At 42.7% G+C, this 18,760-nt stretch overlaps 1 protein-coding gene across 1 annotated transcript; it reads right to left on the bottom strand.

Annotated features, from left to right (window-relative positions):
* Positions 1–12,099: 12,099 nt before the first annotated feature.
* On the bottom strand, positions 12,100–14,454 carry LOC106578689 (transcription factor Sox-17-alpha-A). Its single transcript, XM_014157792.3, has 2 exons — positions 14,004–14,454; positions 12,100–13,483 (listed from the first exon to the last, which is right to left on the bottom strand). The coding sequence occupies exons 1-2, from the start codon at positions 14,299–14,301 to the stop codon at positions 12,600–12,602; spliced, it is 1,182 nt and encodes a 393-aa protein (XP_014013267.1). The 5' UTR covers positions 14,302–14,454; the 3' UTR covers positions 12,100–12,599.
* Positions 14,455–18,760: the final 4,306 nt, after the last annotated feature.

Below are 18,760 nucleotides of genomic sequence, written 5' to 3'. Positions count from 1 at the left end.
AGGGACTATCTGTTGTTGCAGATGCACCCGTGTGGGTAAGTCCTGTTACTGGCGTTCTCAGCACTTGGTGTGAGGCTATATCCCTGTTGTTTATGCTACGCCGGTGTTTTTAAAATTGCACCTGAACTGACACACACACACACACACACACACACACACACACACACACACACACACACACACACACACACACACACACACACACACACACACACACACAACAAAGGGGCCTGACCCGGGTCATGACACTCTGCCCTCTCTCACTTTATTTAGATTTTATTTTCATGTATCATTTTTTTTTTAGGAAATCCTACCGGTGATCCCAAAATGGGAAGAGCGGTGTGAATTTTATGGAGCAAGGTTTCCTCCCGGATGGAGGATGTTCCCAGCCAATCTTTCATGGATAGAGCAAACAGGAGTCATTGGGACAAGGAAGTGTGGACAGGTGCTCTCGGAAAGATTCAAAAATCCACAGAAATAAAACACAATGGTCCACATTTATCATATTATGACTGCCAGTGATAATAGTACATTTTTTCAATAGGATTTTTTTTTTTTTTAATTTTAAAACAAAATTCTGGTTATATTAGTAGGCATATTATCAAAGGAAATTTGTATTCTAAAATATTATGTAATATCGATGAATATATTTTGTGTATAATTTATTCACAGACAAAATCGTTTTGTGAATAGAAATTACCTTCATTATACCTTGTTTCCAATTATTCTAAACTTACAAAAATATACTTATGTAGTTATTTATTTGGCAATAAAATGTCAGCATTCAGTCATGTGTAACTTTTCTTTAATGGGTGGTTCTATTCAAAACACAATTTTTTATTTATTCATAATTCCTAGTTGATTTATTCCTAGTTATTACTGGTAAAAGTTAGTCACTGTTTGTCAATGAGTAAACTACAATGTCCAGTGACAGACCTGCGGAGGTTGAGACTATTTCCTGAGGTTTCCTTAATTAAGTGGTCTTGACGTACGTGGGATACTGGGCGCAAACACCACCACCACCACTACTACCAGTATTCACACCCCTTGACTTTTTACATATTTTGTTGTGTTACAAAGGTAAAATGGATTTAATTGTTATTTTTTTTGTCAACCAACTACAGAAAATACTATGTAATGTTAAAATGGAAGAGCAATTCTAACATTTGTAAATAATAAAATAAAAAAAAGATTAAAGACTAATATATCTTGATTAGATAAGTATTGAACCCTCTGAGGCAATGCATGTTAGAATCACCTTTGGCAGTGATTACAGCTGTGAGTCTAACCAGGTAAGTCTCTCAGAGCTTTGCACCCCTGGATTGTACAATATTAGCAAATTATTATTAAAAAAATTCTTCAAGCTCTGTCAAGTTGGTTGTTGATCATTGCTAGACAGCCATTTCCAAGTCTTGACATAGATTTTCAAGCCATTTTAAGTCACAACTGTAACTAGGCTACTCAGGAACATTCAATGTCATCTTGGTAAGCATTTCCAGTGTATATTTGGCCTTGTGTTGTATGTTATTGTTCTGCTGAAAGGTGAATTTGTCTCCAAGTGTCTGTTGGAAAGCAGACTGAACCAAGTTTTCCTCTAAGATTTTGCCTGTGTTTAGCGCAGCTCTATTCCGTTTCTTTTTATCATAAAAAGTTTCCTAGTCCTTGCCGGTGACAAGCATACACATAACAGGATGCAGCCACCATCATGCTTGAAAATTTGAAGAGTTGTACTCAGTGATATGTTGTGTTGGATTTGCCCCAAACATAACTCTTTGTATTCAGGACATAAAGTGAATTTCTTTGCCACACTTTCATCTTTACTTTATTTCCTATTTGCAAACAGGATGCATGTTTTGGAATATTTTAATTCTTTACATGCTTCCTTCTTTTCACTCTGTCAATTAGGTTAGTATTGTGAAGTAACTACAATGTTGTTGATCCATCCTCCGTTTTCTCTGATCACAGCCATTAAACTCTGTAACTGTTTTAAAGTCACCATTGGCCTCATGGTGAAATCCCTGAGCGGTTTCCTTCCTCTCCGGCAATTGAGTTAGGAAGGACACCTGTATCTTTGTAGTGACTGGGTGTATTGATACACCATCCAAACTGTAATTATTAACTTCACCATGCTCAAAGGGATATTCAATGTCTACTACCAATAAGTGCCCTTCTTTGTGCAGCGTTGGAAAACCTCCTTGGTCTTTGTGGTTGAATCTGTGTTTGAAATTCACTGTTCGACTGAGGGACCTTACAGATAATTGTATGTGTGGGGTACAGAGATAAGGTAGTCATTGAAAAATCCATGCAATGTATTATGTGACTTGTTGAGCACATTTTTACTCCTGAACTTATTTAGGCTTGCCATAATAAAGGGGTTGAATACTTATTGACTTAAGACATTTCACATTTCTGTTTTTGACTAAATACAGAATTCCACTTTGACATTATGGGGTATTGTGCGTAGGCCAGTGACACCAAAAAAATCTAAATTCAATCCATTTTAAATTCAGGCTGTACACAACAAAATGTGGATACTGTGAATACTTTCTGAAGGCACTGTATGTGCGAGCTCTACTGTGGCCTCGCTTCCCAATACCCCCACCTATCCGCCCTCCATAGGAAAACACAGCGGAGAGGAAACTGACTGCTGATGTAGTCATCTTCTAATCACTACCCGCCTGGACACAAGCTAAAAATGCCTGGAGATGCCATGAGGGACTTAGAACAAGAGTACAGAGAGCTGATCAAAACAGCCCTGGAGTTTATTTACCTCTCTGACTGAATCCCCTTTTCCTATGACCAAGGCTAGAGCTATAAACTTTTAATGTAGATACATTCACAGTGTCTGTTCTGCTGTTAAGATTGTTTTTATTTGAGTACTAGTATTTATTAGTTTGTTCATGTTTACATTGCCCCTTTTCCTTCAGGTAGAAATTACAGTGTACTAATTTAGCATACATCTATAAAAGCTGTGTAGTAATATTGCATAAGAGTCTTGTAAGGCTGATATTAATGTCTCAGGAAATGGTGCTGTAGACCTACTTAGAGAATCACTGATATCGTAACTGAGGTTATGACAAAATGAAGGGATCCAGATAATTTTTCTACACCACCCACACCCACTCCTGCGATAGCTATTTATAATCGTATTAGACAAGACAAGGGCCCGAATCAGAGGAAAAATAAACTATTGTGTCACTGCATGGAGCAGATATTGACTTGATGTGGACTATATTTAGTGGCAACACAAATGGACATTGGTCGTTCTGACAGGCAGGGGCTATGAAACTGATCAGGCCCAGAGAAGGAGTGCATTTGCCTGGGATTATACAATAGAACAACCATCCAAACCCTGGTTTAGACAGGGAACAGACACACCCTCCTCTGTTTCTGCAGCTGTCTCACATACTGTATGCAATCCGCTATCAATAACTTAATTGACAGCCAGCCCACTGGGCACACAACGTCATTTCAGTGTAGAAATGTGGGTAATGATTGATTGAGACGTTGATCAATGAGATTTAATCTTTTATTCACCTACTCAAAAAGACAGCCGGAAGTTTGTTGAATTCCCAATGTGTTATCACTATGCTTTCAACCATCTAAAAGCACAACAAAGTTCAAATGGTAATACAATGTCAAATATGTTGTATTTGTACAATGAGTTAATGTGTTATCAACGTTTAATCTAATAGCACAACCAAATAACCTGGATTGCAGTTGAGATTACATGAAAAGTACATAGTGAAAGAGATCAACGCTGTTTGAGATTCTGTGCAGATTATTACAGCATTTGTGAAGATTTCCACAGACCTGCAACCTTTGCATGCTATCTTGAACATGCACGCTTTCTATGATTACATAAAAATACATTTGTAGTTACAGTAACCTCAAAATGTGGCCATGGATGTGTTACTCATTTTAAGGTTGAATAAATACTGTTACATTAGTTTGTGAGATAGCCTTAACTTTAGGCTATTTACTATATTACAAAAGTTATATTGAATTGTGTGTAGTTGACGCAACCAAATATCAACATTTAAAGGAGATGTAACTAATGCTTAGTTAAATCTTAGCCACTTGCTTAATCCTTTTCTTCCACTTGTATTTTGGGTTTAGTTGGATATGTGAATCCAACATAATTTCTTAACTTGTCGACAAGTTAGTAGGCTATATACTGTATTGTAAAAGTGATATTGAATTGTGTTTGGTTGTCAACTCAACCAAATATCAACATTTGAAGCAGATGTATTTTTTGCGCCACTGACAATGGCACAAAAGAACATTGATATGTTGGATTCACATGTCCATCTCAACCAAACATTTAAGTTAAAGAATAGCACTACATCAAATCAAACTTTAAATGCACATTACATTTTGATTTGATTTAGTCCTATTCTTTCACTTTAGATTTTTGGTTCAGATGTGGATGTGAAACCGAATTTATAAATATTGTGTGGATGTTACGTTCGTTGATTGAAGGATCGGACCAAGGTGCAGCGTGGTAAGCATACATCATTCTTTATTAGATGAACACCGAAACAAAACCAAAATAAATACAAAACGAAAACGTAACGTTCAGTGGGGCATACAGCACAGTACCAAAAACAAGATCCCACAATCTAAGGTGGGGAAAAGGGCTGCCTAAGTATGATCCCCAATCAGAGACAACGACAAACAGCTGCCTCTGATTGGGAACCATACTAGGCCAACAAAGAAATAGAAACATAGATTTCCCACCCTAGTCACACCCTGACCTAACTAAATAGAGAATAAAAGGGATCTCTAAGGTCAGAGCGTGACAGTACCCCCCCCCCCCCCCCCAAAAGGTGCGGACTCCGCCCGCAAAACCTGACTCTATAGGGGAGGGTCCGGGTGGACATCTAGCCTCGATGGCGGCTCCGGTGCGGGACGTAGACCCCGCTCCGCTCACGGATCCGCCATCTTCGGTGGCGACTCTGGTGCGGGGATTGTCGCCGGAAGCTCCGGACCGCGGACCGTCGCCAGGGGCTCCGGACCGCCGACCGTCGCCAGAGGCTCCGGGCCATGGATCGTCACCGCAGGCTCCGGGCCATGGATCGTCACTGCAGGCTCCGGGCCATGGACCGTCACTGGAGGCTTCGGGCCATGGACCGTCACTGGAGGCTTCGGGCCATGGACCATCTCAGGAGGTTCCGGACTGTGAAACGTCGCCGGAAGCTCCGGACTGGGAACTGTTGCCGGAAGCTCTGGACTGGGAAGGCGCACTGAAGGCCTGGTGCGTGGAGCTGGGACAGGTGACACCAGACTGGTGACACGCACCTCAGGGCGAGTGCGGGGAGCAGGCACAGGATGTGCCTGACTGGGAACACGCACTTCAGGAAGAGTGCGAGGAGCAGGCACAGTACGTACAGGGCTGTGGAGGCGCACTGGAGACCTGGTGCGTAGAACCCGTGCAGGATATACTGGACCATGGAGGCGCACTGGATGTCTGGAGCGTAGAGCTGGCACAACCCGTCCTGGCTGGATACTCACTTTAGCACAGCAAGTGCGGGGCGCTGGCACAGGACGCACTGGGCTGTGAAGGCGCACTGGCGACACAGTGCGTAGAGCTGGCGCAGGATATCCTGGACCGAGGAGGCGTACTGGAGACCAGGAGTGCTGAGCCGGCACAACCCGTCCTGGCTGAATGCTCACTTTCACACGGCAAGTGCAAGGAGCTGGCACAGAACGCACCAGGCTGTGGATGTGCACTGGAGACACATTGCGTATCTCCGCAAAACATGGTGCCTGACTGGTCCCACGCTCCTCACGGCGACTGTCTTGCTCCAGACACCAATGTATCCACTCTACCTCATCACCCCCCTCAACTATCTCACAATTCTCCTCGCTCAGTCTATCCCAATATCCCTCCTCGCTCTCAGAATTGCCCCTCGGCTTCGCCGATCAACCCGTGTGCCCCCCCCAAAAAAAATATTTTGGGGGGGCTGCCTCTCGGGCTTCCATCGTGGTCGTGAACTTCGGAGTCGCCGTTGATCCTCCTTCGCTGCCTCCGCCTGCTTCCATGGCAGGGTCTTGTCCCCTGCCATAACCTCTTCCCATGTCCATGATGTCCTCCACTCCCTTTTCTCCCGGGCCCAGGATCCCTGCTCCTCCTGGCCATGCTGCTTGGTCCTTTGGTGGTAGGATCTTCTGTTACGTTCGTTGATTGAAGGATCGGACCAAGTTGCAGCGTGGTAAGCGTACATCATTCTTTATTAGATGAACACCAAAACAAAACCAAAATAAATACAAAACGAAAACGTAACGTTCAGTAGGGCATACAGCACAGTCCCAAAAACAAGATCCCAGAATCTAAGGTGGGAAAAAGGGCTGCCTAAGTATGATCCCCAATCAGAGACAACGACAAACAGCTGCCTCTGATTGGGAACCATACTAGGCCAACAAAGAAATAGAAACATAGATTTCCCATCCTAGTCACACCCTGACCTAACCAAATAGAGAATAAAAGGGATCTCTAAGGTCAGGGCGTGACAGTGGACTCCTATACATTTGGCAGCGAAGTTCAAGTTCTCAGTCTAGTCTTTTATCATCTGTTGAAATATCTTAACGCCTAGAATAAAAGCATCCAGGCTATGTCATAAATAAAATCAAATCAAATCAAATGTATTTATATAGCCCTTCGTACATCAGCTGATATCTCAAAGTGCTGTACAGAAACCCAGCCTAAAACCCCAAACAGCAAGCAATGCATGTGAAAGAAGCACGGTGGCTAGGAAAAACTCCCTAGGAAAAGCTCCCTAGAAAGGTCAAAAACCTAGGAAGAAACCTAGAGAGGAACCAGGCTATGAGGGGTGGCCAGTCCTCTTCTGGCTGTGCTGGGTGGATATTATAACAGAACATGGTCAAGATGTTAAAATGTTCATAAATGACCAGCATAGTCAAATAATAATAATCATAGTAGTTGTCGAGGGTGCAACAAGTACGTCCGGTGAACAGGTCAGGGTTCCATAGCCGCAGGCAGAACAGTTGAAACTGGAGCAGCAGCACGGCCAGGTGGACTGGGGACAGCAAGGAGTCATCATGCCAGGTAGTCCTGAGGCATGGTCCTAGGGCTCAGGTCCTCCGAGAGAAAGAAAGAAAGAGAGAAAGAGTGAATTAGAGAGAGCATATTTAAATTCACACAGGACACCGGATAAGACAAGAGAAATACTCCAGATGTAACAGATAAGACTTAATTGAATAAAATAAACAAATAATTACAGGGGGCAGTTAGGAAAAACTAATGCTGTGCGAAAAGTCCTCTGGAATAAAGCACATGCTGTGGCAATAATTACATAACCAATGTTCTAAGGTGATACTAGTCACGTCTGAATATGGCTAGTAACCCTTGACAAATACTCTGCTGGAGGCTCGGGGGCAAAGCCAGATTTTTCAAGACAAATTCTATTCATAAGACATAGAATGGGTCTTCTCTTTCTATTACAACACAGAGACTGTGTCATTCATAAGGGACATATCATTTTCAATAATGTTTAGTTGTGACATATATTGAGGTGTATCTATTTCTTTGTGTTCAGTACTGGCTAAAGCTGTTCGTGACTTCACAGTATCTGTGAGTGAATGACACTTGTTTTACTATGACTGTGCCCAAATTTACCCCAAAGCTGTATTTGTCACTGTATTTGTGTTTGAATAAAGCTGTATTTGTGAAAGGCAGCTACCTGAGGTGAGATTAGTGCAATGCTGTGATTAAGTGCTTCTGTGTTAATGTAGCGAGCCGCCCAGGCAAGCCTAGTGGTAATCTCCCTGTCTGTTCCCCTCCCACCCCGTCCCGGCCTGGCTGGCCACTCGCTGTCAGACAGACAGGCCTCAGGACTCTCATCACCTCGCACAGTACACAGGAACACACATTAAGGACCTGTTTCCTGGGCTGTAGACTATGTCTATCAGTGTGTTCTCTCTCTCTCTCTCTCTCGTCTTGTTCTCTCTCGTTCTTTCTTTCTCTCTTTCTCTCTCTCTCACTCTCTCTATAATCTTTTGTTATCCATTTTATTGCCCTGTATTTTATCATGTATTTTAAAAATGACAATTTGCCACACCAAAACAATGCCCGTCATCTCCTATACATTTATCTGTGATAATATCAGCTGTAGATCAGTCTCTGAGATTTGAGTCGGCTCAACATATTTGTATTCACTGTGGAAATTCCAACAGTTCTTGAGCACACATATTTCGAGTCAGCTGCCCCTCTCTCTGGCCTGAATATTAAAACAGCAAATTTACTCAGCGGTTTGCTCCCATCATTTGTATCAAATTAGTGGGGGGAGATAACATTAGCTCTCACAGGGAGCTTCTACCTCCCCACCCACCCCACCCCAGTCTGTACAGGTGACCCCCACCCACCAACGCCACTGATCCTGAGTGCTGCTGTGGTGATAGTGGTCTGAGCCTGTCCTTATGCCAGCCATTAGCTATCACAACAGAGAGGCTAAAGTTAAACCCAGCTGCAGACTGAATTTGCACAGATTCACACCAATTAGACGGGATTCCCCAGCCTAGCCCTAGGGAAAGTGTGTCACCTGTTATAGAGGGGGTCAGCCTGGTCTCATAGACTTGACGTAACATAGTAAATGTAAATCCGAGACACTCAAATTAGTATGATATGTTACGTTTGGTATGGTTACATAAAACAGAAGGTTACTTAACCATTTCACGTGTGAGTTCCAAATATCTCTAACGGTCGCACCAGCGTGAGTTTTTCCATGCTTGTAAAATGCAATTTTGTAACAGAATCCAAAATGTGATTGTTACACAGCAGGACAGTTAACTCACGCTGCCCTCAAACCAAGGCACGCTGCCTGCTAATTATCTATAGGCTATGTTTCAACTTGTCAATTTCAAATTATTTTTATTTTGTAAGAACATTTTGAATTGAGCTGTTTTCCACCTTCCCATTAATTCACATAAGAAGTAGCCCATTTCACTGTTGCGGACAATTTATGTTTGAGGCTTTACTGAGTCGGACAAACTTCTCTCTTCAATGAGAGCCCAAGCACTTCCCCAGTGCTTCCCCAGATCAAGTATGGAGACATTGCGCATCTCTAGTCAGAACTGGCCTTGCACAAACATATTCCCCCTGGCACATTTTCTGGCTGGTGACGCGTATTGCCTTCATTGTTGTTTTCCTTACAAATAATAACTTTGGTCATGTGTGCGTTCCTATTGAAGTAAGTGCATTATTTTCTATAAATATCGTGTTGTCATTTCTACTGTAGCATACCGTATGTATGTATGGAGCATAATGTATTTACTGTTTTATTCACATGTTTTCAAGTACTGGTGACAAATCATTCAAACAGATTCTTGCATAGATTGTAATGGACACATATGATGTGTTTAAAATACTTTTTTGAAGGTTGTACTGATTATGATCAGCTAATGCTAAGCTATTTTCCAGCATATAAACTTATCCTGTGTTTGCCCCCCATTTATTGATAAATCCCCCATAAAAGTAATATTTCTGTCACACCCTGATCTGTTTCAGCTGTCTTGTGCTTGTCTCCACCCCCCACCAGGTGTCTCCCATCTCCCCTCATTATCCCCTGTGTATTTATACCTGTATTCTCTGTTTGTCTGTTGCCAGTTCATTTTGTTCGTCAAGCCTCCAAGCGTTTTCCCCTTGCTCCTGTTTTTTCTATAGTTCCTGTTTTCTAGTTTTCCCAGTTTTGACCATTCTGCCTGCCCTGACCCTGAGCCTGCCTGCCATCCTGTACCTTGCCCCACCACACTGGATTATTGACCTCTGCCTGCCCTGACCCTGAGACTGCCTGTCGTTCTGTACCTTTTGGACTCTAATCTGGATTACTGACCTCTGCCTGCCCTTGACCTTTCATTTTTCCTGCCCCCTGTTCCAGTAATAAACTTTTGTTGCTTTGACACTGTCTGCATCTGGGTCTTCCCTAAAATGTGATAATGATACCTTCCCCGATTTCTACCCCCTATACGTTCTGTTGCTACTATTCCAATCCCATATTTGTGATGGTACGCTGCAGGGACCAGTCAACAATGATGATACATTATGTGATCATACTCATGAAATGGTTAAGGCAAAAACAAAAGTAGGGTGATTGGTCGGGGTGGAAGGGTGGGCGTATAACGTGTAAGTCTAGCAACCCCAAAGGTGTTTTGTACGAATGATCACAGACAACTTTTGAATTTTAGCTAATTAGCAACTTTGCAACTACTTAGTACTTTGTAGCTACTTTGCAACTTTTAACCTAACCTAATCCCAACCTTAACCTTAACCTTAACCCTAACCTTAACTCTAACCTTTACCCCTAACCCCTAGCCTAGTTAACATTAGCTACCTAGCTATAGTTAGCCACCTAGTCATTTAGCTAACGTTAGCAACAAGAAATTGGAATTTGTAACATATCATACATTTTGCGAATTCGTTACATTTTGTCCAAATTGCAATTCGTAACATTTCATACAAATTTGAATTTGTAACATACAAAATGGATGATGGACATCCACAAATGAATACATACCGTATGAAACATAACATATTACACCAATTGGGGTGTCCCGGATTTGTACTTACTAAGTTACGTCTACCCCGGAGTCCGGGTTGCGGGTGGGGTTGCAAATGTTTCATCTGTAGGGCATGTTTCTTTTGGGGTGGAAGCGATAAGCCTATCTGCGTTTTGTGTGTGTTTGGGGTGGTTAGGGGATTATCTTATGTTACAATAATACAATAAACAGAAAATAATCCCAGTCATATGCAATGCTCGATTAATGACCATCTTGCGTGTTTTATGTGAGAAAAAAATACAATACGTTGAGATTAATTAAATTGGACTGGACAGAGCAATTTACCCAAACTAGGATCTGATTAATCTGTAGAATTATAATGCACCTTTTATTTTTCTTGAATATTTCCAATCTCTAAAATGACATCATCATTATGTCTGTGGGAAGGACAGGGAATATTTACCTTGAGATCCAACCTCTGCTTGTGTTACATAGGAGAAATATCAAAACACTGGACATGAACAAAGTGGAGGAATATACGCTTCTGGAACATGCTTCCTCTGAAGAACTAAAAATGGATTCTGGGGTCAGGGTGCTTGACACCTCGAAGAAGAACCTCTTCCTTTCAAAAGGAACATCTTTATTTATAAAACGGTACATACAACTATAAATATATAGCTATCGTAGTCTTGATGTGCTTAACACCTTCCTCATCCATTCCACATCAAATGTCCATATACTTTATCTGTTTTCTGAATTAATCCATGCTATGAAAAACATACAGTATACCTCTTATTTGGCTATAAAAAATATATTTGTATAAATATGTTTAGTCCTATTGTACGACTCTCCATTATTTAGCATAGGTGTAGTAAATACACAAATATTGAATTCTCTCTGCCATTAGTCAGGGGAGACTAAGTCATTTAGAGACAGGATATCCGGGACATAAACTGTGCTTCCATGCTGCGAAAACAAGGCGTCATTTGTAAGTCAAACCCTGAGATCACCGCTATTCTAACCGGGGCAGGAAGCCAGACCAGAGCCTTCCACTGTGGATTAACTCTGTTGCCCGGTGAGCCGTTCCACAATGTTCCACAACGCTACCATCAGCTTATTCACCATGTATGTGTTTTCTTGAGAATAGACAAAGCATTCAAATATAATATGTATTATCTATCAAATGTGAGCAGATGGCTGAGAGTTGTAGGCCTGTGGAGGATTTGTTAAATGTAAAAATGATCAGATACATGTTTCTAATATTGTTGTGAAATTAATCTAGGCTACCACTAATGTCTATACAGTATAGAAATAAGTGATCTATTTTATGGATAAAAAGCAGTTTCAACAAATGTGATAATTAATAACATAAAACACAGGTGTAGGCTAAATGGTCTATAACCTCTTCAACCTCTTCTTGATGTAAACATTGATTCAAATAAACAATGAAAACATTGTATTAATAACTATATGGTTACTTATTACCAAGGTGCATTGATATAATAATTGGTGTAATGCTGTATTTCAACAATGAAAAGGTAGGGTAAAGTAATTAAAAAACAAAAAAGGGAACAAGGGAACAAGTAAGGGAACATGTATTTTGGTTCAAAACTTTATTTTTCAAAAGTGCAAAAGTATAAAACAGCTATACATACAACGTTCAAATAGTAACTGTACATTATTTATTATCAGAAAATGTATTTATATTCCTCTTCAGAACAAAAAGAAAATACAAACCAATGTGTGAACAATCATCATTACAATTCAGATGTCATACTATGGCTTCTTAGCTCATACAGTGATACACATTGAACGCCCTTCACACAAAAAGAAAATAACATACTGAATTTGAACCCTCAAATTAAAGAGATCCCACTTTTCCCACTGGTCTTCAATTGTAACAGAATGAAAGAGAAAGACATTGAGAGACAGAGAGGGGAGAGGGAGAGAGAAAGAGAGAGAGAGAGAGAGAGAGAGAAAGAGAGAAGACAGAAATAGTGACAGGAGACAGAAAGAGACATTTGAGGTCAGGTTATGTGCTGTAATAGCTTCAGTAGTAGATAGAGACAGGGAGGACCAGGAGGTTAGGAGGTATAGTTACAGTAGAACACTGTGCTCGCATCAGAGAGCACAGAGGATATCAGGCTCTCAGGTCCCTGCATGTTGGCCTCATGTGACCCATAAGACAGGCCTGTCATGTCTCCAGGTCTGGAGGAGTTCAGGTACTGTTCAAACTCACTCCGGTCCACCTCACCTATCAGCTCTGATGGATGCATCTGCTCCACCTGGTCTGCTGGGTGGGAGTCTGGGGGAGGGGAGCGCTGTCCTGTCCCATGTCCTGGGTGTCGCTTGGGGTGACGGGGGCTACAATGCTGGCTGTAGTACATAGCCAATTGGTTGAAAGAGGGGGGCATGGGGCCAGCCTGGTGGCCTTGCTGCTGCTCAGTGGGGGAGGAGAGGTGTCTGTGGAGCATGTGGTTGGCGTGCTGGTTGGAGTGAGGGTCCTGAGGCGTGTACTCTGCCCCCTGGGAGTGGTAGGCGTACGCAGGCATCATGTGGCACTCCTCCTGAGAGTGGAAGAACATGGAGTCTGATTCCACGGCATCCAGTGGGGAGGTGTCGGGGGTAGGCAGGCTGTAGGGTTCGTAGGAAGCCACCCCGAGGCCCTGGGCGTCGCGGTAGTGGCCGAGGGACTGAGTCGACATCTGGTAGCCATGCTCGTGGTGGTAACCCATCCCCAGGCCCTCCATACACACTCGGCCGTCCCCACCCACGGAGGTGCTCTGGTGGTCGGACACGCCATGAACCAGGAACCCTGAGTCCAGACGCTTAATCCTCTTCACCTGCTTCCTCCGCCGGGGTCGGTATTTGTAGTTGGGGTGGTCCTGCATGTGCTGGACCCGGAGCCTTTCAGCCTCCTCTACAAAGGGGCGCTTCTCGGACACAGGAAGGGCTTTCCACGACTTCCCTACAGATCAAGAACAGAGCTCATATGAGTTATATGGCGGCATCAGGCATGCAGACTGGTGGAGCTCCAAAATAGCTAATTGCCAATTTAGTAACAACAGGAGAACACTGATTTCATAACATGATAATATCACTATTATTATTGATCAAAAGCAGTAATTGTTGTAATTAGTTCATTTGGAAATATTAGTTACTTACTCTATATTTGAATGGCCAAAGTAAGGGCAGATAGTTTCCATAATGTGCTTTTTCATGAAAATGTGTCACTACACAAATACTGCAAACCAAAATCATTGAAGTAGGCTACAATAATATTTATCATATCTATTGTAAAATAAATTCATTATGCTTTCACGTGACAACAACACACTGTTTAGAATAACAATAATTCACTAAGGATTTCGTCATGTATATTTAAAAAAAATGAAATACGAAAGAAATACACATTGATCTTTATAAATATCATGGAATAACAGGCTCACAAAATCAATTAAGCCTACTTTATAATTGTATTGTCTTACCCAACATTTTGCTCAACTCCGCATTGTGCAGGTCCGGATTTTGTTGTGCCAGTCGCTTGCGCTCATCCTTTGCCCACACCATGAACGCATTCATGGGTCGCCGGATCCGCGGCTCAGTCTTTCCACGGTTCTGGTTCCCGGAGCTGGTAGCGCACGACTCGCTCTTCACTTTGGTGTCCCCGAGAGGGCTCAGGGGGTCTGCCCACTGACAGTGTCCCATTCCAGGCATCATGACTGACATCGCGCACCTAGCCTGGGTCTGATCGTCACTGGCGTAACCCGCATCCGGACTACTCATCTCTGTTCTATCTACACCAACCGCAGCAACTCGCACAAAAAAACAGAAGTGGCCCTAGCTGTACTGATATAAAAATGAATGTTAACGCAAGAGTAACGATTCCAAACTGAATGGGAAATATCCGTCACTGTTAGATAATAGCCAGGAGCAGACTAAACTAGAGCTGACTATTTTACCCTGAGGTGGGGATACTATAAGAGCACAGGCAACCAATCAACATAAGGTGTGAGTGCCCACCCCTGAGGCGCAAAAAGTTTGAAGTAACCGCCTTCCAGCCTTATTGGGAGCGCGATACCACCCATGGAGACAAGCACTGTCGTCTATGCATAATACAAGCAACACATTAGGTGCCCAAACACAGTTCAAGATTAAACAGACGGAATATTGCTATTGTGCATTTTGGGGTTATGATTAAATAAGAACATCTTGCGTTCGTGAAAGAAACACCAGAACATAATTTGGGATACATCATTTTAAAAGGATATGGGAAAATAATTTGTCCTACAGCCTATCAAATTGAGCAAATATCAAATAATGAATATCCGAAAAAGTCAACGTTAATGCACACAAACGTTTGAATTCAACTGAAATGCTGCTTTGGTGAGAGACACTTGCTCCATTGCTCATGCACCATCACTTTCAAATCTTGTTTTCCAGTTTTAGACAGTTTTATATCACTTCCCACCTCTTAAGTTTTAACTCTGCCTTAAAGTATATTTTATTCTCACTGTTAGTCAGATGTAAGCCTAATGCACATGGACTATCTCATCTGTGTAGGCCTATTGGGATGATGGATTGGGTAACTGGAAGTTCTAAAGCGCAGGTTTACGCATCATTTTGACAGTCTGCCAGCGTTCACAGAAATTGACTGAGGCTGGATGTAAATGATGTTAATAACAAAAAGCGTTCATAAAAATTATTTGATGGGGTGCTGTTGAATACACATTTGCAAACAGTCGAGATTAAATAAACACCCATCTATCGGCCTTTGTTGTCTGAAGAGAGTCGCCGGACCCGGGCCACAGCTAGGGGACACCAGGGCCGTCTATAGTGGTGAAAATTGGTTCTCACTCTTCAAGACCGAGCAAATGAAATAAATAAAACATTATTTGGCACATGCGCTGAATACAACAAGTCTATACCTTACAGTGAAATGCTTATGTACAAGCCCTAAACAAACAATGCAGTTTCAAGAAAATACCTAAAAAAAGAAAGAGATAAGAATAACAAATAATTAAAGAGCAGCAGTAAATAACAATAGAGGGGCTATATACAGGACATACTGGTACAGAGTCAATGTGCAGTCTCGAAGTAATTGAGGTAATATGTACATGTAGGTAGAGTTATTAAAGTGACTATGCATAGATAATAACAGAGAGTAGCAGCAGCATAGAAGGGGGGGGGGGGGCAATGCAAATAGTCTGGGTAGCCATTTGATTAGCTGTTCAGGAGTCTTATGGCTTGGGGGTAGAAGCTGTTTAGAAGTGGACCTAGACTTGGCACTCGGTACCGCTTGCCGTGAGGTAGCAAAAAGAACAGTCTATGACTAGGGTGGCTGGAGTCTTTGACAATTTTTAGGGCCTTCCTCTGACACCGCCTGGTATAGAGGTCCTGGATGGCAGGAAGCTTGGCCCCGGTGACATACTGGGCCGTATGCACTACCCTCTGTAGTGCCTTGCGGTCGGAGGCCAAGCAGTTGCCATACCAGGCAGTGATGCAACCCGTCAGGATGCTCTCGATGGTGCAGCTGTAAAACCTTTTGAGGATCTGAGGACCCATGCAAGTCTTTAAAGTCTTCTGAGGGGGAATAAGTTTTGTCGTGCCCTCTTCACGACTGTCTTGGTGTGCTTGGACCATGTTAGTTTGTTGATGATGTGGATTCCAAGGAACTTGAAGCTCTCAACCTGCTCCACTACAGCCCCGTTGATGAGAATGGGGGCATCCTCGTTCCTCCTCCTCCTGTAGTCCACAATCATCTCCTTTGTCTTGATCACTTTGAGGGAGAGGTTGTTGTCCTTGCACAACACGGTCAGGTCTCTGACCTCCTCCCTATAGGCTGTCTCATCGTTGTCGGTGATCAGGCCTACCACTGTTGTGTCATCAGCAAACTTAATTATGGTGTTGGAGTCGTGCCTGGCAGTGCAGTAATGAGTGAGCAGGGAGTATAGGAGGGGACTGAGCACGCACCCCTGAGGGGCCCCCTTGTTGAGGATCAGCGTGGCGTATGTGTTGCTACCTACCCTTACCACCTGGGGGCGGCCAGTCAGGAAGTCCAGGATCCAGTTGCAGAGGGAGGTGTTTAGTCCCAGGGTCCTTAGCTTATTGATGAGCTTTGAGGGCACTATAGTGTTGAACGCTGGGCTGTAGTCAATGAATAGCATTCTCACATAGGTGTTCCTTTTGTCCAGGTGTGAAAGGGCAGTGTGGAGTGCAATAGAGATTGCATCATCTGTGGATCTGTTGGTGCGGTATGCAAATTGAATTGGGTCTAGGGTTTCTGGGATAATGGTGTTGATGTGAGCCATGACCAGCCTTTCAAAGCATTTCATGGCTACAGATGTGAGTGCTTCATGTACTGGCACAGTACCAGCAAGGGGTCACTAATACACCAAAGTCTTTCTAATGGCCTTTTACAGGTGAGCTCTGTCGCAGGTCCTGGACAAGTTCACAACACGCTCCTCCATAAAAGTAATATGTGTGAATGAGACATAGGCCTAGAGTGAGAAAGTGTATTTACTTAGTCATAGAAGAAATAAAGATTTGCATAAAAAATTCGGAATAAAAGAAGTACAATGTCTTGAACATGGCAATAAAGGAAGTATTTAAAATGTCCGAAAAATCACTTATTTTTAGTTAACCCAGATATGACCATCTTTCCACTGCTCACAAAATGTTTGTGTTAGAACATTATACCTTACCCCTTGTAGTGTCTACAAGCCGGTACTGAGTCATCGGCCTAGATAAGACAGGAGAACAAGGAGAGGGGAGAGACCTACTGTTGATTGAATCAGCTGCAGCCAAATAGCCATGCAGAGTATTAGTGCACCCACACACCTAACACCATTTGAATGTTTTAAGAAGCAGTCGAGATCCAAGCCGTGCCCATAGTGGTCAGGAATACAAACACCAGCCAGAGACTGCAGGGGTCCTTATCAGTGTCGGCAGGGCTTAACCTGTCAGCTCTGTCTTTTCTTCGTCTGTCCGCAGGCCGTTCCCATCACGCTGTGTATATACAGTCAGATACAACATGTCAGGCTTTAGCTTTTCCTCTCACAGGTCAAAGAGGGCTGACAGAAATATGAGAGATGCTTATACAACCCTATCGTGTCCCGTCCCGATGCTAGCAGAGGCTCCAGAGCGTACTGGGGGGGTTAGAGGGGTCTTGCTCTGTCCCAGCCCAGCACTGGGCAGGATCTGGTGCTATGATACTGTCATCATCTATTTTACCACTGATGACCTGATACGGTTTTCTCCCTCTAGTCCCATGAGACTGGACAGAAACCGCACGAGTTTGAGTGTGTGTGTGTGTGTGTGTGTGTGTGTGTGTGTGTGTGTGTGTGTGTGTGTGTGTGTGTGTGTGTGTGTGTGTGTGTGTGTGTGTGTGTGTGTGTGTGTGTGTGTGTATCCCTTATGTAAAAAACACATTAATTTCACATGTGAGCTAATGTGATCACATGTGATCTTATGTGAAGCTAATGTGATAATATGTGACCATGTAAAAGCATCATATGAAACTACACGTGAAAACATTTGAGCACGTGAAAACATGACCTCGTGAAATAAATGTGATGACATGGGGATGCAAAATTTCAACATGTGATGCCATGAAACTACACCTGACAACATTTGCCTTCCACATGTGAGATTTACATTTTTACTTGTGAAAGTTTTTCACATGTGAAAGTGCAATTCCACATGTGAGTGTAAAAATGCAAATTCGACATGTGAGTTGAAAACATGTTATTCTCCTCACGTGAAAAGGTGGTGTTGAAATCTAAATTGTCAACATTTGGTTTCGCATGTGAACAACTGACCTCATGTGTCTCTTTTGTTTTAAAATTTCAGCTAAAGATGTGAAAACAGCAATTTCACATGTAAAAATAGGATTTCGCATGTGAAAATGCAATTTCACATGTGGAAATGCGATTTTCACGTGGAAATGCAATTTTCACATGTGGAAATGCGATTTTCACATGTGAAACTACACATTTAACATGATTTTTTGTATGGGAAGTAATGAAATGGTACGGGGGTTTTAAGGTAAGTTGTATGTTGTTCAGCTAAAAGACTGTAAACATCTTTAATCAACATGATTACATTTGACATGATCACTTAGTGCCGACTTTTAAATATGACCCTGCTGGGATTTGAAGTCACAACCTATGGATTTGGAGTACAGCTGAGCTTTCTGCTGTGCCACAAAGTCTTTGGCTTACTTAGAAGTCTCCTACAGATTCAT

This window comes from Salmo salar, chromosome 19 (genome assembly GCF_965601325.2).
Source record: "Salmo salar chromosome 19, fSalSal1, whole genome shotgun sequence".
Lineage (NCBI taxonomy): Eukaryota > Metazoa > Chordata > Actinopteri > Salmoniformes > Salmonidae > Salmo > Salmo salar.
Note: the sequence above shows the minus strand (reverse complement) of the source record. Positions and strands in the feature narration are given on the sequence as shown.